This window comes from Gastrolobium bilobum, unplaced genomic scaffold (genome assembly GCF_033153095.1).
Source record: "Gastrolobium bilobum isolate Gb01-03AN ecotype WA unplaced genomic scaffold, APGP_CSIRO_Gbil_v1 utg3209, whole genome shotgun sequence".
Lineage (NCBI taxonomy): Eukaryota > Viridiplantae > Streptophyta > Magnoliopsida > Fabales > Fabaceae > Gastrolobium > Gastrolobium bilobum.
Window position 1 is genome coordinate 311,056 of NW_026899772.1, and position 20,930 is coordinate 331,985.

The 20,930-nt window shown below is 33.7% G+C and overlaps 1 protein-coding gene across 1 annotated transcript; it reads right to left on the reverse strand.

Annotated features, from left to right (window-relative positions):
* Positions 1 to 283: 283 nt before the first annotated feature.
* On the reverse strand, positions 284 to 7,214 carry LOC133293386 (DUF21 domain-containing protein At4g14240-like). The gene is made up of 13 exons (XM_061491957.1): positions 6,910 to 7,214; positions 6,659 to 6,735; positions 6,159 to 6,242; positions 5,854 to 5,967; positions 5,277 to 5,360; positions 5,050 to 5,121; positions 4,418 to 4,485; positions 3,218 to 3,305; positions 3,045 to 3,118; positions 2,323 to 2,695; positions 2,177 to 2,223; positions 2,004 to 2,085; positions 284 to 506 (listed from the first exon to the last, which is right to left on the reverse strand). The coding sequence occupies exons 1-13, from the start codon at positions 7,142 to 7,144 to the stop codon at positions 429 to 431; spliced, it is 1,476 nt and encodes a 491-aa protein (XP_061347941.1). The 5' UTR covers positions 7,145 to 7,214; the 3' UTR covers positions 284 to 428.
* Between the last annotated feature and the right edge of the window lie 13,716 nt (positions 7,215 to 20,930).

Genomic DNA, 20,930 nt, shown 5'->3' on the forward strand with positions numbered 1-20,930 from the left:
AAAAAAAAAATATTATCAGTTGTACAAAATGAAATCAATGATGTCAATTTTAATTGAACTATTAATTTATTTTTTAAAAATATTATTCATAATCATAAAGAACATACATAAAAATATTATAATAGTAAAATAAGTAAACTTATATTTGATTAATTTAAAATTTTAGAAGTTAGAATAATTAATAAATTATTATCCAAAGAGCTAATATATATTATAATAGTTATGGATAAAATTTAATTTAAATTTGAACTTTTTCAAATTAAGATACATAAAAAATGACTGAGAATGAGACGCGGAATTTATCACATTTACATCAACTCTCTTTGGCATAACAGTATATAGATATAGTTGATACAAAAAGTACGAATAATAGCCTCACTATGAGGCCCTCAAAAAATAAAAAAATTACAGATAGATTAACCAGAAGTTTATTGTAACCTTGTAGTATTCACAACATCCTCCCCTGAAGATTTCTTCGGAGTTACTGCTGGCTTACTTTGGCCCCCCTGGATCATTGAAATCAAAAAGCACAGAAATCATTATTTAAAAAATTATCATCTATGCTGGATTTGCAGATTCAGCTTTCAAGCAGCAAAAGTTAAAACATTCTCAAAACAAAAATTCATTTTCTGGTGTAAAAAATTTGAAACATGATACATATTACTCATCCCAGGAGGCTACGAAAACTAACTTCAAATTATTAGAATTACGAAGTGTCAGAGAGGGGAATCTGAAACTTAATGCTGCATAGCCAAAGGTTCATAAAAGGAACACAGTTACGTAGGAGGAGCCATTTTATCTCTAACAGTGTCAAATCAATTACCTGTGCAGGTCATCCATGGCCTATATATTGGTGTGATCTTTTGTGACAAAAGCATTTTGGGTCAATATAACACTACCGCAAACAAATTCACCATAAAAAAATGTACCGTATGAGACTCCTCTGCCTACTTGTTTAAGCAAAATGGCTTAAGCTGAAAATTGATATGCTTGAACAAGGTATCATAACAAGCAAGAACCAGTTCCTTAAGATTCACATTAGAGAGTACAAATTTTCACATACTTTCATAGTGCTTGATTTATTTTTCAAATATCTTTCTATGTGTGCGTGTGCACGTAGGTGCAATCCTGCAAGTGTGTATGGGTATGCGTGCATGTGTGATATACTGATAATTTATTTTCATTGATCAAGAGCCATGGATACACTGTGCAAGTATATAGCAAGTATGTAATGTACTGATAGTTCGTTTTCATTGATCAGAAGCCACACGTTCCCTGAGCAAGTATGCAACTGTATAAAATCTCCTATCAATCTTGCTCTTCATAAAGAAAGAGGAACCATTAAATCAGCATTGAAAATACTGTGCTGTTTATCAGAATATATAAAAATTATTCAAAAAAAAAAATGAACAGCATTTATCACATTTTCAATTCAATTTCCCTTGGAGCATATTTCATGTATAACTAACATTATTATTTCACTTCCATGATGCATATTCAGAGGCAAAAGGTTATGCTTGAATAATTTACAAAAAATGGGTGAAATTTAAAAGAAACGAGACTATGACATAAGTAATGCCTTTCTGGAATATAAATTTGGAATTATCGTAAACGGACTTGAATACCAAGAATCTCATAATTGAACCCAGTTAAATTCTCATTAATTCTTCTGTCCTACATTAAGATTGAAGCTTTTAATGGAAAAGTCTATACTATTTAAAACTAAATATATAAATCATTTCTTTTACTGAAAAAGTAAATAAATATATAAATCATTTTAATTCATGTCCTAAAACTTATGCAATGCCTTACCAGATCATCTACAGTTGCATGACAAGTACACCATGCACAAAGAACTAAAGATGCACTGCCCAAACCCCTGCATACATCCCCCTTAAAAAAGATTCTTAATTCAACCAGAAAGAAAAAGGACGACTTACACTGCAAACAAGAAATAGACATTATGATCATTCTTAAGAAACATGTAATAATTGTTCACTTACTGCTCCCTTTTGGCCAGTCAACCTTCGGATTGATGGAGCCCGTGCCATTGAGGAAGCAGCTGCAGCTGCAGCCACACGTATTCTGCAAAATAAAATTTACATTCAAATTCAGGTTTACGGCAGTTCCATCCAACTCTACAAATCAAGTGTTGAAAGTTTATACTCTTCATTACCTCTTATGAACGTCAACATATTCATCTGTTTCATCCACAATCTCTTCCTGCAACATTGGAAACAATTACAATCAGTCTTGAGATTAACAAAAAAATATGAACTAACTACTATAGTTTGGGGAATATCTCAAATCACTGTAATTTACTTGTAGAAGTTCTTCAAATACATCTTCCAAAGTGATAATCCCAATCACTTCACCATCTTCAATATTTTCTGAAATGGAACCATTTGTTGTCGCATCACTATGTTGCAAAGCAGTTAACTTATTAATGCTGGGAGGCCTTGAAGGTTTGTCAATGTCAACAACAACATTTTCTGACTTCTCATCATGTTTCTGTAGTAACGGAGTAGTCAACTGTGAATCCCCACCAACCCTTTTGTTTTCCTCATGTTTCTCTCCATCAATTGTTTGTGGAGTCATTTTTCCTTTTCCCTTAGCCTTAACAACTGCAGCCATATGACTACTGCCCTTTTGGAACTCATTTAGTATATCATAGAGAGGCATATCTGCTGGAACTCTGCACATATAACATAAAACATTACACAAACTACCGATATTTGACATTAAATTTGAATGAAAATAACAAGAGTATAAATTAATAATCATAAATTATTCATGTGCTTCTACGGAGACTTTCTTGACATGGTAAAGCTATATGACCAAATAGTTAGGAGTTCGATCCTTACCACTCCAATTCTTAAATAAACTAAATTTCACCATAAGGTAAAATGAGCCAAAATAATTTCCCTGCTTCAAGGTCAAAGGCTCTTGTGTAAGGGTATGTGTTAAAGATATAAAAACCACTTATTTGTCTCCACTTAACAACTAAATATTTGAGGAGAGTTAATCCTTTACAACAAACACACCGTGGAATTCTACGGATGGAAACAGCACTGACTGGGGTCTCTGTTTCTGGTCGTACAGTGAGAAGACTTTTGACCTAATTTAAAAATAATGTAGGTGAGGAAGAGAGAATTCAGAAAGTAATAAAAAGGGAAAGACTAACAAAAAATCAAAATGGAGAAGATTTAAAACACACCAGTAGAAGCCCAATAACGTTTTTTGGATTTCCAGAATAGACAGGAACTCGGCTGTGCCCACGTGCAAGAATTTTCCCCATTGCTTCCCTGATATGAGATTCACAACATAAATAGGTTTAAGGGTTTAAAATATGTAAGAGTGAATACATATACTTTGCAAGTGAAGTTATGTCCTACTTATATTGTGGGAGATATCTTGAGAAATATTTTCCAAATGTTTTAGTAATTGGTGCAGTGGAAAATATATCTTCAGCAACCAAAAAATCCTTATAAAGTAAGCAAATGATCAAAGAGTCATTTTTTAAACAAATTTCAATCAACTATTCACAACCTATCAAAGAATACCATAAGCTGTGATCAAATTTGTTGCTCAACTGCCAACTAAACAAACAATTGTCAGTTAAATTGATCAATATTTGCAGGAAGGTAATTTAGTATGTATATCAACAAATAAAAAAAACTTTCAGATTATGGTCTCTTAATTCTCTGTTATCGGACACTTGTGTGATGTGTCCATCAGTGGCTGGCATTTGGATTAATGAGGAGGATGTCTGGCAGATATAGGAGCAGTACAGTTAGGAAATAGGAAGGACATTGCTGAGGCCACATGTGAAATATTTGTCTGGATAGGAACATTCACATTAATGAAGGATTGTAGCTTTGTATACTGATTCTAACATTTGTGCCCTAGCAATCTCCAATTGACTTACTCATATATTAGATTTCCTGCATCTTGTCCATATGGTTTGGTCTTGTCTTATGCTTTGTTCTACTCTATCTGTCCGTCCAACACTTCAGTCTTCCTCAACAAACTTTGTGGTTCATAGAAAGGGTGTATATGCTAGTCTGTACTAATTATTTTGTGTGTGCGTGCGTGCGTGTGTGCGTGCATGTTTCAAGTATAAAACATGATGAGGCAGCAAGTACTGAACAAGATAAGGATGAAATGAGTTACGGGGGAAGAATACTTCAAAGTTTAAACATTCAGCCAAAATCTAACATTTACATCATTAAAAAAAACCACAATTTATCACAAAATCCCAATAATTAGCATAATAATAATCTCTGCAATAGAGTATTGCTTCATATAAAAAATAATTTAACTCTTAGCAAGGGAATAAACTAAGAAAAATAAAATGCAAGTTCGGTTCAAATGAAAAATTTACTGAAGATAAACTAAGCTGCAATGAGACCCTCACCAGTCCAATTTTGAATTAACATCCAAAGAAAAAGTTGATTCGATTGGAGTCATAGCCTCTTCAGCAGTCTGATCAAAGATAAAAATTAATAAGGGGATGGGGCAAGGAAATTTGTATAGAAGTATAATGCAAAAAGGATGCATAAAATATGCCTCACACAAGTCACACCATACAACATGATAATTAATAATAAGGTAAAATACAGAGAAAACTCAAGTATGAAGGACAAAGTATGAGTTTGAGAACACAAGATCACTAGAAGTGGATGATCAAATTCACGCCAAGAAGGAGTGACATTTTGATAGGCCTCATAAAAAAGAATAATAAGACAATATTTAAGCATTTAATATACCCCAGTTCCCCATTCCATTGCCAAAATCCTTGACCATTCCTAGATCCCCAAACACAAGACACTAACTAGTTAGCAGTTGTTACCAGATTCATTAAGCAACCTTCACATGTTTCCACATTCCACTATCATCAATGTTTATTGAAATTATAAATAGGAAAAAACTTCAAACTCTAATGCACCGAATCTCATAAATTGCAAATTGTATTGTATTATCATATAATGAATTAGTAATAAATAGGTTGACATTCAACATATACGGAAGGTGAATTGTGGTGTCTACCTTTTCAGTCAAATCCAGAGCTCCGCTGATAATTGTTGTCTCATCGTGCGTAAGCTCACCACCTTTCCCAGCCTGAAAACAAGAAAATTCCACATTTGTTAATTAAACACAAATAACTTATAACTATAACGGTAATATTTAGATAACTTCAACAATCTTGACATGACTCATTCTGTAATTAAATCACAATACAAATTCACAAGAATAATATTCTATTATTTTCATACCTCCATGCCATGGATTGAGACAAGAGCTTTTAACTGAGCTCGCCTAAATAAAGCCTCATTATGTCCCAACAGCCAATCTAGAACCTGGAACAAATATCAGTGAGCAAAAGAAACCCTTGCGGCATGATAACTTCACCAATCTCACCAGTCATTCTATAAGTTGATCTGAATCAACATTGTGAAGGGTTATTTGAGTCAGAAAAGACAAAGCACTAATGAGCTGGGTTTCATCCAAAAGGCATGCCTATGAATATATGACATTGCTCATTTGATAACCCCTACTAAAACACTATTCTAAACCAGGCAATACTAGAAAAAGACCTTAATTTGTATATCCATGATACATCTATTCTATGAATCTTTGCATATTGAAGTTTCATGGAAAAATCTTGAGATGATATGCTATTGCTATTAATTTCCAGTTTTCCACTTTTTTGTTCTCTTCTCAATCACATTATACTGGTTATCTGAATAGAATGGAAAGAAATATAATATTTACATGATAATGCATAAATCAACCCCATCACAGTTCGTATACTAGAAGGACTGGTACTTTAACTTATGTATGATAAATCACCTTTCCGACGGGATAAGCAATTGGGTAACAGATTATCATCAAAACTCGCACAAGCCATACGAAGTTGGCACCTACAGCAAGACCATATCTACTACAAATTGCTTGTGGAATAACCTAAAATCAGAGAGGAGAAAATAGTTTAAGGTAAGAGAGATAGAAAAAGAGAAAGAAGGGTGTGTGTGTGGGGGGGGGGGGGGGGGGGGGGGGGGGGGGGGGGAGGGGGTTAAAAAGGACTTCATCATATTCATTGGGTACAAATGTTAACGCCAAACCACATAAACATGAAAAATGGCACAATAACATACCTCCCCAACAAACAGAACGAAAGTCACAGAGAGAATGATAGCAAGAAACTGATTGAACATCTTATCTAGGTATATTGGAAGGGCCTGCAAATTGCAAGTTTCAAAGTCAACAGCAGTTTAGAAGTTAGGTATGATTAGGAAACACCTTGGAGTGCATACACAATCAATATCAAGCATAAATACGCACACAGTCACTCAGCAAAGCCTCTGTCGTTGAAAAAGCAAATTCAGCAATTAGAGCAAATCCAATCATCATGACCGTTTCAAATAAGTTATTCCAATCTGCTAAATCCATATTTTGATGTAACACAGTCTCGTTTTAATTTAAGCACAAGGAACTATTTGGAAGAAGCTATTTTCCTAGAAGTCCTCATTCCTGAGTGATTTCTCATTGAAAACTTTGCACTGGAATGAAATAACCTCTCCTTCAACAAACAGGACATGCTATTCTAACTTATAATGAAAATTTCATATGAAAACGATAATTTCAATTCAATTACCTCCATGGCAGCAGCATTACACAGAAGCAGAGTCACAAGAAGCTGGTGCTGTTTTTTAACCACAGGAAGTATAACCGCTGCATACACACACACGCACACACAAAATCTTATATGCAACTCCATGGTTAGCAATGAAAAGCACGTTGACGATTGATCATTAGAGGTTTCATAATCCAATAAGATCAACGCGACGCTAAAAGTCAACGAATTGGAATCGAAGACCACACAAAAAAAAAAAAAAAAAAAAAAACCTGCTTGCTTTTTCTCGGTAGGAGAACCGCTGCGCTGAAGAATCTCGAGGTCGACGAGTCCGAGAGACATGAGACCTAGGGTTAGACCGGACATGATTCCGGCGAAGATGACGAGGAAACATGAGATCCCGGCATAGACGAACCACCAAACCGATCCGAAGGGCATTTCTTCATGGCCGACGAGTTGGTCCCGAGTCAGCAACCGAGTCACCATCAACGCATTCACCACATTCATCGTCGTCGGCGTTGTTCTTCTTTCTTCCTCTTCTTACTTACAATTTTCTTCTTCGTCTTGGATGCAACTCGCGTACCTCGCCTAGGAGTACACCTCCTTGGGCACGTGGCGGAATCAAGGATCTTTCCGCTTGGATGCGTGGATTTCACCTTTACGTGGATCACGACGGACGGAGCACATGGTTCCATTTCATTCTTGACCCATCCTGGCCGTCCAATCTGGAATTCCTTCCGAAAATTCATTTATGAGATTAATAAAAAGAAAATTTGCGATGAACTACAAAAACAAAAACAAAAAGGAAAAAAAGAAGAAAATTTGTGAAAATTATATAAATCAGGAACGAAAAATTATCATTACTTCTGTGCAAGTATATTTTTAATGAAAAAAGTGTATGGTTATAATTATTAATCAAAAAATTAGAGAGTAAATTTTAATAATTTGATAACGTATTATACATGCGTACGGATTTTATGATAATTGAAAATAAATTCTATACGTTTTTCGTCTAAAATAAATTTTTACTTTAATAAAACTAAACTCCAAATTACAACACATATTATGCAAGTCAAAAGTACAACAAATACATGTACCAAAGTAATTTTTACAAAAAACTACAGCAATTATAAAGCCCAAAGTGTACATGCTTTATTACTTACATACTGACAAACAGTTTTCTTTTCGTAAATCACGGCACATAAATTGAATTAATATAATTTTTTTTAATTAATATAAATTTTAAACTTTCTACGTTTTTACGATATTTTGGTATATTTTTAGTTTGGATTATTTCCTGCCATAAAGATATTCTTTTAGATTGAGATGTCAAATTTGGCTGCTGAATCGTCCAAAATACAGATTGCGTTTTCAAAAATTCAAGTCTAATGTTTCCAAAAAAAAAAAAAAAATTCAAGTCTAATCTCATGTTTAGTCCAAATCGGTCAGCCTTGACAATTAGGAAGGCTGAATTTTGTTGCGAAAAATCGACAAGTGTATCGATCGCACAAGTAATATAATAGTAAGTAAAGTATCGTCTTCACAGGATTGGGTCGAATATCAATTAATTGTTCCTTTTAAGAATGGATGAACAAGAGTTGGTTTGAAAGTAATGGTGTTTGTAGGCAAAAAAATTAAAATATTGTATTTAAATAAAATAATTACGCATTTAATGTTGTTTCGTAAAAAATTACACATCTACTGCACAATGTGACGCCAGTTTTGGGCGTCACATGTGTGCTCTATATATTTCCTCACCCCCTCCATTCAATTCACACATCTTCTCTCACTCTTCATATCTCTCTTCTCCACCAACATTCCTTTATCTTTAATTTAGTATTTGAATTTTAGTTGTAATTCTATTTAAAAATGAGTTCAAATCCTGATTCTGTTCGTGTTGTGTTATATTACAATGGTAGGAAGGTAGAAGGTCGACGATGTGTCATATTCGAAGGTGAAAAAAGGCCGACACGTATCCAACGCAACACAACCATTGGCGAATTGCATCAGAGAATTCGGCAGAAGTTAAGTCTTCAAGACAACCAATGTATCACTGAGATCACGACAAGGGTGTGGCAAGGTGATAAATACATTAGTTTGAAAGTGCTTGACGATGAAGACTTGGAGATGACAATGGAAGAATTTTGCAACCAGTCAAGGACAGATTTTCTAGAGTTGTATGTCGACATCGTTGCAACGGAGAATGCTCGCATACCGGTAAGGTCAGTTTATTTAAATTCTCCCCGTCTTCCAGCTTCTCCTGCCGCTCATGCGTCTCCAGTTGGTATCTTTTCTGAGGGAGATGAAAATGATCCGACTTGGGAAATGCACGACGAAGATGACGATGAAAATATGGCAATGGAAGAACATCTTCTGGCGGAGGATGCTAGTGCTTCAGAAGGAGATGAATCTCGTGAGATGGGTGCGTCTGAAATTCCAATATTCCATCAACCAGTCGTCGCGCAAATGCCGCAGTTGAATGACGTTGCGTCTGCTCCGTTTGGTATTCCACAAGAAGGTAATTGTTCTCATTTGTATACTGCGTGAATAAATAACTGATTTAATGTTGCCTGAATTAGTAGTAAGTTCGTATTAAAAAATTATAACCCGCAATTGCAGGTGACACAGATGTTATTCCTTTTTGGGAAGGAATTCCGCATTATTCTTACATTGATTGGAGTTATCAGAGCGAACAAGAATCATGTACTGATGGTTCGGTGTCTGGATCGGCTTCAATACAAGGTCCGTGGCAACTGGGTGACATGTTATTTGTCAATCAAGAATTTGCGACAAAAAAAGATGTCCAAATGGCACTTAAGCACAACCTTATTAGGGAGCATCAAGAAGCCATTGTAATTGAGAGCACTCCTGCAAAGTTGTCCATGAAATGTTGTGCGTACGATCAAGGTTGTCCGTGGCGCGTAAGGGCGATCAAACCGATGTTTCGTGAAAATTGGAAAATAACGAGATGGGGTGGAAAACACGAATGTGTGAATGAGCACATTTCCCAGGGTCATAGACAGCTTGATGCGGACGTTATTGCAGATCTCGTGATAGGTACATTTTTGTATTTTAAATGTGTGATTGACCACAAATGTGTAATTAAATTCGTTCGATGTTATCGAGGCACTGATATCCTCTTCAATGCAGGGATGATAAAGTCTGAACCATCTGTGTCAATCTCTTTGGTGCAAGAAAGGATAACTGCTAAATATGGCTTTCAAGTTTCGTACAGAAAGGCGTGGTATGCGAAGCAGAAAGCGATGGCAATTCTGTACGGTGATTAGGAGGAATCGTATGCTTTTTTTACCAAGGTGGTGCGAATACATGCTTCGCTTTTCTCCAGGTTCATTTTATCATATACAAACTAATGATCTTTATGCCGAGCAGAGCTTAGTTTCTGGAAAAAAGGTTTTTCATCGCATTTTTTGGACGTTTAGACAGTGTTGTGAGGCGTTCAAATTTGCCAGACCCGTCATCCAAATTGATGGAACACATTTATATGGAAAGTACAAAGGGAAATTGTTGGTGGCCACAACCCAAAGTTAGAAAAAAATCCTACAAATACTTGCTCTATGTTTCGAACTATAGGGTGTTTAGGGGTATATATATATATTGGTTACATTTTATTCTAATAAAATGTGTTGCATTTTAATATACCAATGGATGAGCTAAGAAGTGAAATGCTTTGACAAATGGTTGAAAAATACCTTGAGTCCCTAAGGGTATGCCCGCGACTTTTAAAGAAAAATAGCATGATTTATGTGAAAAATTCTTAAGTAAATGCTTGATTAAATTAAAGAACGCCAACGGGTGTATAGAGGTCTAGACTTGTGTATTGGCATAGAATTGGCAAAAATATAAAGAAAGGAAAATAAGCGATAAAATGTATGCTTATGAAATAATCATGGTATTGCATCATTTTATTGATGCATTGTAAATTATTCTCTAGGTGTGCCTAGGGATTGAGAAGGATCGGAAATCTCTTGAAGCGATAAAAGTAACTTGTTCCACAAGTAAGCGTATTGGTAAAGCTTCAAGAGGTAAGCTCTATGTTTAAGGAGTCTTTTCCTGCTTGAGTGCTCCACTATGGTTAGTGAACTATGGTTGGACTGTATTACTGTGATTTAGATGCTTTGTATAGATGCATTCACATAGAGTTATTTGATAACATGATATTTTGCTCTGATATGACTTCTGTAATATGATTTCTGTAACAATCTCTGGCCATTGATTGTATAGTACCCGGATGTCCGCTTTGGGGTCCTCCCTCGGGACTGATGGTGTACGCCTCTGATATGTCTGGTTCCGCTTTGGGGTACTCCCTCGGGAACACGTGCGTTGATTTCCGCTTGGGGTCCTCCCTTGGGAATGACGACGCACATCTCTGATATGATATGGATATATGCTCTGTTCTGTTATGATATCTGTTATATGTTGTATTTGTATACTCTGTATCTGACTTTCATGCAGGAGTGAGCCAGGGGTATGGAGAATTCTCTATAAACCTGGAGCTTATTGAGATTTGTAATCTCACCCCTCTTTGGGGACATATTTTTAGGTGCCCAGATTCCCGGTGAGTCCTTACTAGGCAGGGACACGACACGTGGCTGAGGCAGTTGACAGATCGGATTTTGAGTGGCTGTAGGCTAATACCTTTTAGAGTGTTTGATGTCTTTTAGTATTTCCGCATTTGATGGATCACGATATTGATCCTTTATTTTGTATATGACCTGTATATGTTTTGTACATGTCTGTCACTTGGATGCATGTACATTTGGGTATTCAGGCACGTCATATGATGATGTATTATTCAGTTTATGATTTCGTATTGGATTGCATGTTGATTAGGATAGTGGCACGGAGCCATATTTTGCATGAGCCCATGGATGGGTATCTGATTGTATCTGCATGACTGGTACTTCTGGATTACTATGCTGTATAAACTGTTTATCAGGAAATGCTTCTGAGAGGGATTGGAAAATCCCCGGTTGTCCGATTTATAGAGGAAACTCTGCCCGATTTTCGTTTACCCCGAGTAAGAATTAAAGTAGAAAAAGAAAAAGTTAACTCGTATTTTCGTAAGTTAAGTCTTCCGCTGTTTTCTGTTTTATCATATGTATGTTAATTGAACCGGCTCGAGACGGGGATGTTACAACGCCCCACTGGGGCGTCTTCTCTAGGAGAGAGACGCCTCACTGGGGCGTCACATGTGACGCCCAAAGAGGGCGTCTCATTGTGCAACAGATGTGTAATTTTTAACAAAACAGCATTAAATGCGTAATTATTTTAATTAATTACATTATTTTAATTTTTTTGCCGGTGTTTGTAACAATTGTGAACTATTCAATAATTTATGAACAATTCAGAGAGAAATTTGAAGAATTTAAAATAAAAGGTTTTTGAGAAAAATATTGTAAAAAGCTATTGCAGTAAAGGACTCTAACACATTTCCGATCCCCACTTGTAATATTGATTAATGTTTATATTTAATTACCCAATTGATCAAACAATTCACCATCTAATAATTAATTAGTTAAGCCCTAATCCCTTAGTGATCTTAACTTTATTAACCTATTAGAATCCTAATCCCTTAGAAATCCTTTTTCAAGTGAATCCTTTAACCCAATGAATTTTCCACGTTTGCATACATGAACTGTTATTTTAACCTTTGTCATGAATTAGAATCCCAATATTCCTATTGAAAACCCTAACCCTCGCAATCCTAATAGAGTGATTAGTTCTAGAAGAATTAGAAGATGAAGAACAAGGCAAAATAAATGCAATTGAAATAATTAAATATAAAAATTAATCAAACTACAAGGGGTTCACATCAAGGGTTGTGACCCTCACCACAATAATAAAAGACTAGCCAGACATATTCATGTCTGACAATTTAAATAATGAGAAAGAGTTCATGAAAATGTAAAACCGGAAGAAGAAGAAGTCTTGAATCTTCAGTCACCGAGAACTTCCTCTCCAATTTCTCCTTGCCAAAAGTTAATCCTCTTTTAGAGTTTTTGCTTCCTTTATATAGCCAGCTACTCAATCAGATCATAATCCTTGAATTAATTCTGATTAAATTTTCATTTTCCTCATAATTCCACCAATCAATCAGGTCATGATCCTCTAATTAATTCTGATTAAATTTCTATTTTTCTCATAATTCCACCAATCAATCAGGTCATAATCCTCTCATTAATTTGATTGAATTTCCATTTTCATCAAACTCCACAAATCAAGGACTGCATTCATGACGCCTGCGCGATCAGCGCCAAATCCGCGCAGACAAACAAAAAGTAATTTGCCAAAATCACGCGGATCGCGCCATTTTCGTGCGTTTTGCGCGAGACTATGCAATTTCAACTTCTCTCTTTCACATCTTTTTGGTGTTTCCTGCTATCAAAATGCATAAATTGAGTGAGAGAATGAATGAGAAGGAATAATCAATATTTCTTGCATTTATGAGCTTATTTTCACACATTTATGATTAATTCCTTGCTTCTTTTACTTAGAAATCACCATATATTAGACGCATATCAAATTTTCAATTCTTTTACTTTTAGATCCAATTTTTTCTTACTTTTATAATAGATCCAATTTTTTCTTTTTTTACTTTTTAATTAGTTAATTGACAAATCCAACACTGCTTGGGCTGAATTATTTAAGGGAAAAAAATAAAATATTATTATTTAAATAAAAAATAGAGTAAAGACCCTTTTTGATCCCTAACAAAAAACACGGTTCCCACTTTAGTCCCTTAAAAAAATAAATTAGTCACTTAGTCCCTAACAAATTTAAGGTGGACCCATTTTAGTCCTTTTGAGGGACTAATATGAGTCTTTTTTGAATTTGTGAGGGACCACGATTTCAACTAAATGGGTCCACTTTGAATTTGTTAGGGACTAACTGACTAATTTATTTTTGTAAGGGACTAAAGTGGGGACCGTGTTTTTTGTTAGGGACTAAAAATGGTATTTACTCTAAAAAAATATGAAAACATAGTATTTTGAAATCAATTTACGAATTTATAACAACTAGTTCCACCCAGATAAGGCGCAATAGGGTGAATGGTCACGCCCAATTTAGACGCGACTCACCCGGTCTTGTCACGTGACACTAAAAAATTAATAGTTTGATCGTAAAACTTATGAAGATCACAACTTTGGACTCGGGTGTCCGAATCAAATAATTTTTTTTTCCACATATTTTTTCTACGCTATTACATCTCATTGAAGGGGATTTGATAAAATATTATTTCCAATTTTTTTTGAATTTGCAACAAGGGTACCACTACAAAAGCATTTTATCTACAAAAAAATTTCAAAAAAAAAGACAACATATATTTATTTGCTAGGAATGTTTTTAATCATGACAGTGAATTTCTCTCCATACACACACAAGCAACAAAGGACATAACGTTTCTTCTTACGGAAAGACCTTAAATACTGATCTTGTTACTGAAAAAATCATTAGTTTAGAGACTAATAGTGGCGAAAAAGGAGTGCCAAATTGCTGGCTAGGGTTAAAGGAAGTTGGGGGAACCATTATAATAGGATAATAGACACAAATGATGAAGAGACGAGGAAGTAATACTATTAAGGATACAGAGAAGTGGAAAAATTAGGCCAAAAAATCGATGGCACATGTTGATATTGGTTAACACTCTTGTAGATGTGGCATAATTGTTGCAAATTCAATCTGTATTTGTGGGAGACAGAACTCCAACTTATATAACATCATTCACATTCGCAAAAAATTATCAGCGCGCGTAGATCTCAAAAAACTATATGGAATAAAAAAATACATAATTCGGACACCCGAGTCAAAAGTTATGACTTTTTAAAATTTTATGGCAAAATTGTTAAAATTTTTGTCACGTGTCATAACCGGGCGAGTCACGCCTAAATTGGGCGTGACCATGCACCCTATTGCTCTTTACTTGGACACAACCGGTTCCTATAGATTCGTAAATTGATTCAAAACTACTATGTTTTCGTAATTTTTTATTTAAATAATAATATTTAAATTTTTTTGCCATTATTTAGGCTGTTAATGTCCATTTTTTTTCTTCTGAATCTTCATGTTCCATGGGCTTGTCTAGTGACACTGGACTAGTATGTTTTGAAATAAAGAAAAAGACAAATTCATATTTGGGAAATACAAGTCTCATGTTGCATGAGACTTGCTATCTCATGCCATAGACTCAAAATATGTGGGACCTACTCTTTAAAAAAAAGTAAAAAAATAAATAAAAGCTAGCACGACTTTTGATGTATGAGTAGGAGGGGTATGTTATCTCATGTAACATGAGAAAAACATACCCCTTCATATTTAGGCTGTTAGTGTCTAGGGTAATTTTTGGGTTTTATTATTCTCCTTCAACATAAGATAAGTATCTTATGTTGTAGAGATAAAATAGGTGGGTCCCACCATTACAAGAAAAAAGAAAAAAAAGAAAAAAGTGAGGTGCGGAAATCAAAGTGAGAGAGTAGGAGAGAAGTAATCTTATGTAAAAGGAGAGTAATATTTCCCGCAATTTTTATGTGTTTGTTCTTTCACTAGAACTTTCTTATTTTAGGTTTCCAAACTTCACTTAAAATATATAGAAGTAAATTCATATTCAGAAAAAAGATAAACAAATCCCAATATCATATGCTAATTCAAATTTATCTTGATACTCTATTGTATTATGGGATACACATTAACTGGAAGCCAACAACTGAAATTTTACAGTTGCAAGACAAGCTTTGGATAGAAGTGGAACAAGGATATACGAAGGAAACAAAGCTATCAAATGGCAATGGATGCTTTACAATCCGGAATCAAGTTATTCAAAAATGAGACGAACTAGATCCAAAGTGGAAGTTCTAGCCACATTTTTTTGTCTTATTTTGTTTGTTTTTGGCAAGCTTGCACGCGTGAACTTGTTATAAAAGTATAAAGTTATTTTTTATAGGTAATAGATTTATTATGTTACAGGAAATAGAAATGTTCTTCCTACACTAACAAAAAAGCATGGGCCCATGAGAGTTTCAGAAAACAAAAAAAATAAAAAGTTGACAGCGATGGTTTTTGTATGTGCAGGATGGAAGAGATTTATCCTGTAACAGCATCAATACAATCCCTTATTTTTATTCCTAATGGTTTAAATTTTGAGGATAATTAATTCCAATCATTATATGAGAGTCTGTATGACCAATGGTCTAGAGTTTAATCCCAATCCTTGTTGTTTCAGTTCTTCTAAATTGACAAAAGAAGAAGTTGAAATTAAGCATAATGTAGATAGGCCTATCCTAGGTGAGGAAGAATGTAGTACATAACCAAACTAAATCAGCTAGATTCGAAAATTGATAAATTGGCCACTTGAACTATTCGCTTGAATAATTTGGTATTGTTAATCAAATTCGAGTAAAAATCAGAAAATGTAACCAATTTGACTTGGTAAAAACCAAAGAAACCCCGTCCGTATTTATCAAATTGAAAATAAAAATATCAGTTGTTTTTATAACTTTTCTTTTTCAATTTTTTGTTTGTCTAATCCAATACTAAAAATTAAATTACCTATCTATTTAACCAAGTTGACTTCTGTCTCAGTTCTCACAATTACTAGTATGAGTTTTTTTATTTTTAATTCGATTAAAATTTAATAAATAATATATTTAAAAGTCAGATTGAAAAAATCAATTGAATTTGAAATTAAAAAAAGAGAGATAAGAATGACACGTTATTCCGTGAAAAAGAATAAAATAAAAAATAAAGTCACTCAAATAATTTATTTCAATTTAATAACTAATGATAAATGTTCAACAATATTAGAGTATAGGGAATGATCCGTTTTACAAATTACATTATCTTCTAGTATAACCTAGTGTTTTCCTGGGAGAAGATAATGTAGTTTGTAAGAGTTTATAAATAAAAAAATTTGTAAATATAACATGCTCCTTAAAATATATATATAAGTTAAAGTTTACATAGCATAATTGCTTAAATTTTAAATATCTTATCTTCCGTTTTTTAAAAGGGTTTTGCATTTGTCATGTTGCATAACAAATACAAAATTTTCTACACATATATTGATACTTGTGCTGTACTTTTTTTTTTATTTTAAATATGGTGGACCCCACACTTATTGTCTCTATATAACATGACAAGAGAATTTTTCTACAACATGATGCTTGTTTTTTCCTTTTTAAAAATATGGTATACAGCTAGGCTTGTTAGAAGTTATAACTTACCTTTCAAACATTATCATATTTATGTCATTGTGGACAAAAGGTGTCATAAAATTTGTAAGAAGAAACAATTAACGATTCGTGAATGAGTAGAAAAATATATTGTCCTCTTGTGCATACTCACTATGATGATAATCACGGAGATAGCGATTGATAGCTAGTAGGGGTGTTAGATGAGTAGGGGTCTTTGGCTCGGCTCGTGAAGGCCTGAGCTTACATATCTAAAATTGATTGTTGGACCAAGGCTTGGACTTGTATAAAAGCTCGTTTAATAAAAAGGCTCAGGCTCCAATTCAAAAGCTCGGCCTTAGAGCCTCTCAGGCTTGCCTAATATATTATTTATTTATTTATTTATTTTTTATACTACTTGTGATAGCTCTCTCTCTTCTCAATTCATTTCATCTCATTTTATTAATTAAACAGACTTTTTAAATGATTTTGTTTTATATTATGCTATTTGAATATACATTAAATTTATGAATATTTATGGAATTACTAGTGCTGTTGATTGTATATTTTGTTTGGATAAATTTTTGTTGTCTTATTTTTTTAAACAGGCTAACAGGCTAAACAAGGCTTTTATTTTTTGTAAATAAGTTAGGCCACATGCTGATATTATATTCGTAACAGGTAACAGACTAAGGCCAGTCTGACACATTTGAACACAGGCTCGGCCCGTTAAGACCAAAGCTCGGCTCGTTAACACCCCTAATAGCTAGGGATACTGTTTCATCTCTAATTACCGTTAAAATTAGAATCTTTGATCTTTATGCAGCTAGAGAGATAAATTTTATATTCCCAAAAAAATGTATATTATGAATCTAAGTTATTTATATTTGGTATAAAGATTTTTAAAATTTTCTTGAAAAATGAGATTCTTTTAAAAATTAAAATTGTGAATAAAATTTTCATGAAATAATACCACCAAATAAGTGTTATTGGGTTTTGCTCCAGTGATCTCCTATGCTGCATTTTTTGACCCTTTTATAGTATATTAGAAAAAAAAATTCACAAATTTATCAAAAATTAATTTTGTAAAATCAATCTACATTCTCAAGAATTATTAACAATCAATCAAACATAGAATCAGAAAACTTAAACTATCATTCTTGAGAATATTTTGACCTACCAAATAGCTTTCTTGTAATATTTAGTAAAAACAACAAAATCTCTCCTCTAACAAATGTCTTAAAAAAATATATCACATGGCGATGATGTTGATACAAACCCATGATACCATGAATATGTAACTACATCTCCATGTTTTTTGTATTGTTTAGTTGGGTAGTTATTCTCCATATTGTTTAGTTGGGTAGTTATTTTCCATTATGTTTTTACTGTTTATGCTTCAGTTGTAATCTTTATTTAAAGACCCATTATGAATGAAAAAAATATCAGAAAAATGCTTCATTTAATTTATTTCTCTCTTTTCCTTAAGCTTATCCTTTTTGCTAAAAATGAACCTATCATTTGGTGCTTTCATTGAGTTCACTCTTCTCATCCATGGCTGAAGGAACACGCTTCAGAAAACTTGAAGAAACCCAAGAAATTCATGCCACACAAATCAACAAACTTTTTGAAAACTCTACCCAAGCTCTTTCCCAAATCAACCAACTTCGTGAAACATCCGCAAAAACTTCCACATGAATTTCCGACCTTACTAAACAATCCAATCAGACCGTTCACCGCCTTAATGAGGTTCAGACTACCCTTACCACTTTAATAGGCTGTATTGATCAACTCATGCATATCACCCCAACCACCAATAACCTACCTCCGCCGCCGCCACCACCACCTCCACATTTCCTACCTGTCCTTCAACCTAAATCCTTCAAACTTGACTTCCCACGTTTTGATGGAACCAATCCTTCCGGCTGGCTCTCCAAAGCTACACAGTTCTTCGACTTTCACCATACTCCACAACAACAAAAACTTCAGATTGCCTCTTTTCACATAGACGGACCAGCCCTTGTTTGGTTCCAGTGGATGCACTCCAACCACCCCTTCCATGACTGGCACGACTTCATTATGGCACTTGAAGCCCGTTTTGGTGATTCTCCCTACGTTGATCACATGGGATCACTTGCAAAACTCCAACAGACGACTACTGTTCAAGCCTACATCACTGCATACGAGTCCCTAGCAAATCGCATTTCCAACCTCCTATAAGAGTTCATACTTCACAACTTTATCTCTGGTTTTAAACCTACAATCCGAAAAGAGGTACAAGCTCTCCAACCAACAACCATCTTTCAAGCCCAGGGTCTCGCCAAACTCCAAGAAGACAAACTCTCTGACCTCTCATTTGTATCCACTTCACCATCAAATCCCCTACCATTTGTTCGACGATTAACCGCAGAAGAAATGAAAGTCAGACGAGAACAAGGGCTCTGTTTTAATTGCAATGAACACTTCTCTCGTGGCCATAAGTGCAAAAACTCTTCCACTCTTTTACTCCTTGATGATAATCAACCTGACCCAACATCAAATGACCTTCTCCAATCTTAGGTACGTCAAGAACCTTGGGGACAAGGTTGATCTTGATGGAGAGGGGAATGATACAAACCCATGATCCCATGAATATCTAACTGCATCTCCATGTTTTTTGTATTGTTTAGTTGGGTAGTTATTCTCCATTATGTTTTTACTGTTTATGCTTCAATTGTAATCTTTATTTAAAGATCCATTATGAATGAAAAGATATCAGAAAATTGCTTCATTTAATTTATTTTTCTCTTTTCCTTAAGCTTATTTTTTTTTGCTAAAAAGGAACCTATCAGATGTACACAAGTTCAACAGTGTACTCTTTTATATATGCACTATAAGTTGGGAGCGTGATCATTCCGAGAGAAAGGGGAATTTTGCATCCTATCTCAATCGAGCCGTATTTAATTTCAATTTTTTTTTGAGTTAATACAACTCTAGTTATTTTTTTTAGAAGAATTAACTTTCCTGTATTTTTATAAGTTTCAATTTTTTGAACTGATTATAAAATTAATTGGAAATGTGAGATAGATAAGGAGATATTTAAATTCCTTTTCTTTTATTTAACTTCTTATGATTATTACTCAGGATACGAGGACAAGAACTGAAGGAGAAGAGGCACAAATTCGTAGTACTTTTTTACCTTCGTGGCTAGGATTTTGTACCATGTCGAACTCATGGCCTACAAAAATATTATATATATAGAGAGAGAAATAATAACCTCATATTACATAAGAGAATTATCTTATATCATACACACATAAAATTTTATATCAATTTTTTCTTTTCTTTTTCTTTATACATTGTGGACTTCATATATTTGTGTCACTCACATGAGAGTACTATCTCATGTAACATGAGATTATTAAACCTCATATATATATATATGAGGAGTGTTATATTTACAAATTTTTTGTTTACAAACTACACTATGTATCTCCGGAAAAACACTAGGTTCCACTATGTAAGTATTATGAAAAATACATTTAAAAAGGGAAATTTTTGTTATCTCTAAACATAACATATTTTTATATTACAAACAATAAAATAACAAATTTTTAATTTAAATTTCATTTATAATTACATTTAACATATATACTAGGCTGCAAGAATTTTATGTTTGTCATTTTTTTAATACTATTATACCAATTTATCATCGGTTGTTTATTTTAAACTTTAAAAATCAAAATAAACAAGAGAAATGTTAAAAAATACGTAAAAATATAATAAATAATAATTAAAAAATTTATTTATGTTATCACGAGCAAAATATGATTCAAAAAAAATTATCAGTTGTACAAAATGAAATCAATGATGTCAATTTTAATTGAACTCTTATTTTTGAAAAATATTATTCATAATCATAAGGAACATACATGAATATTATTCAAATTAAAATTTAGAATAATTAATAAATTATTATTCAAAGAGATAATATATATTATAACAGTGATGGATAAAATTTAATTTAAATTTGAAAATTTTAAAATTAAAATACATACAAAAATGACTGAGAATGAGACTTGGCATTTATCAGTTATCACTTTTACATAAACTCTCTTTGGTATAACAGT

Excerpts from the sequence above, each read along its gene's own strand:
- LOC133293386 (XM_061491957.1), bottom strand. The coding sequence starts at position 7,144 with ATGAATGTGGTGAATGCGTTGATGGTGACTCGGTTGCTGACTCGGGAC. Across the intron at positions 6,736-6,909 it reads TACCGAGAAAAAGCAAGCAG|CGGTTATACTTCCTGTGGTT; the intron begins GTTTTTTTTTTT and ends GTGTGTATGCAG. Across the intron at positions 2,224-2,322 it reads TATTTGAAGAACTTCTACAA|GAAGAGATTGTGGATGAAAC; the intron begins GTAAATTACAGT and ends CCAATGTTGCAG.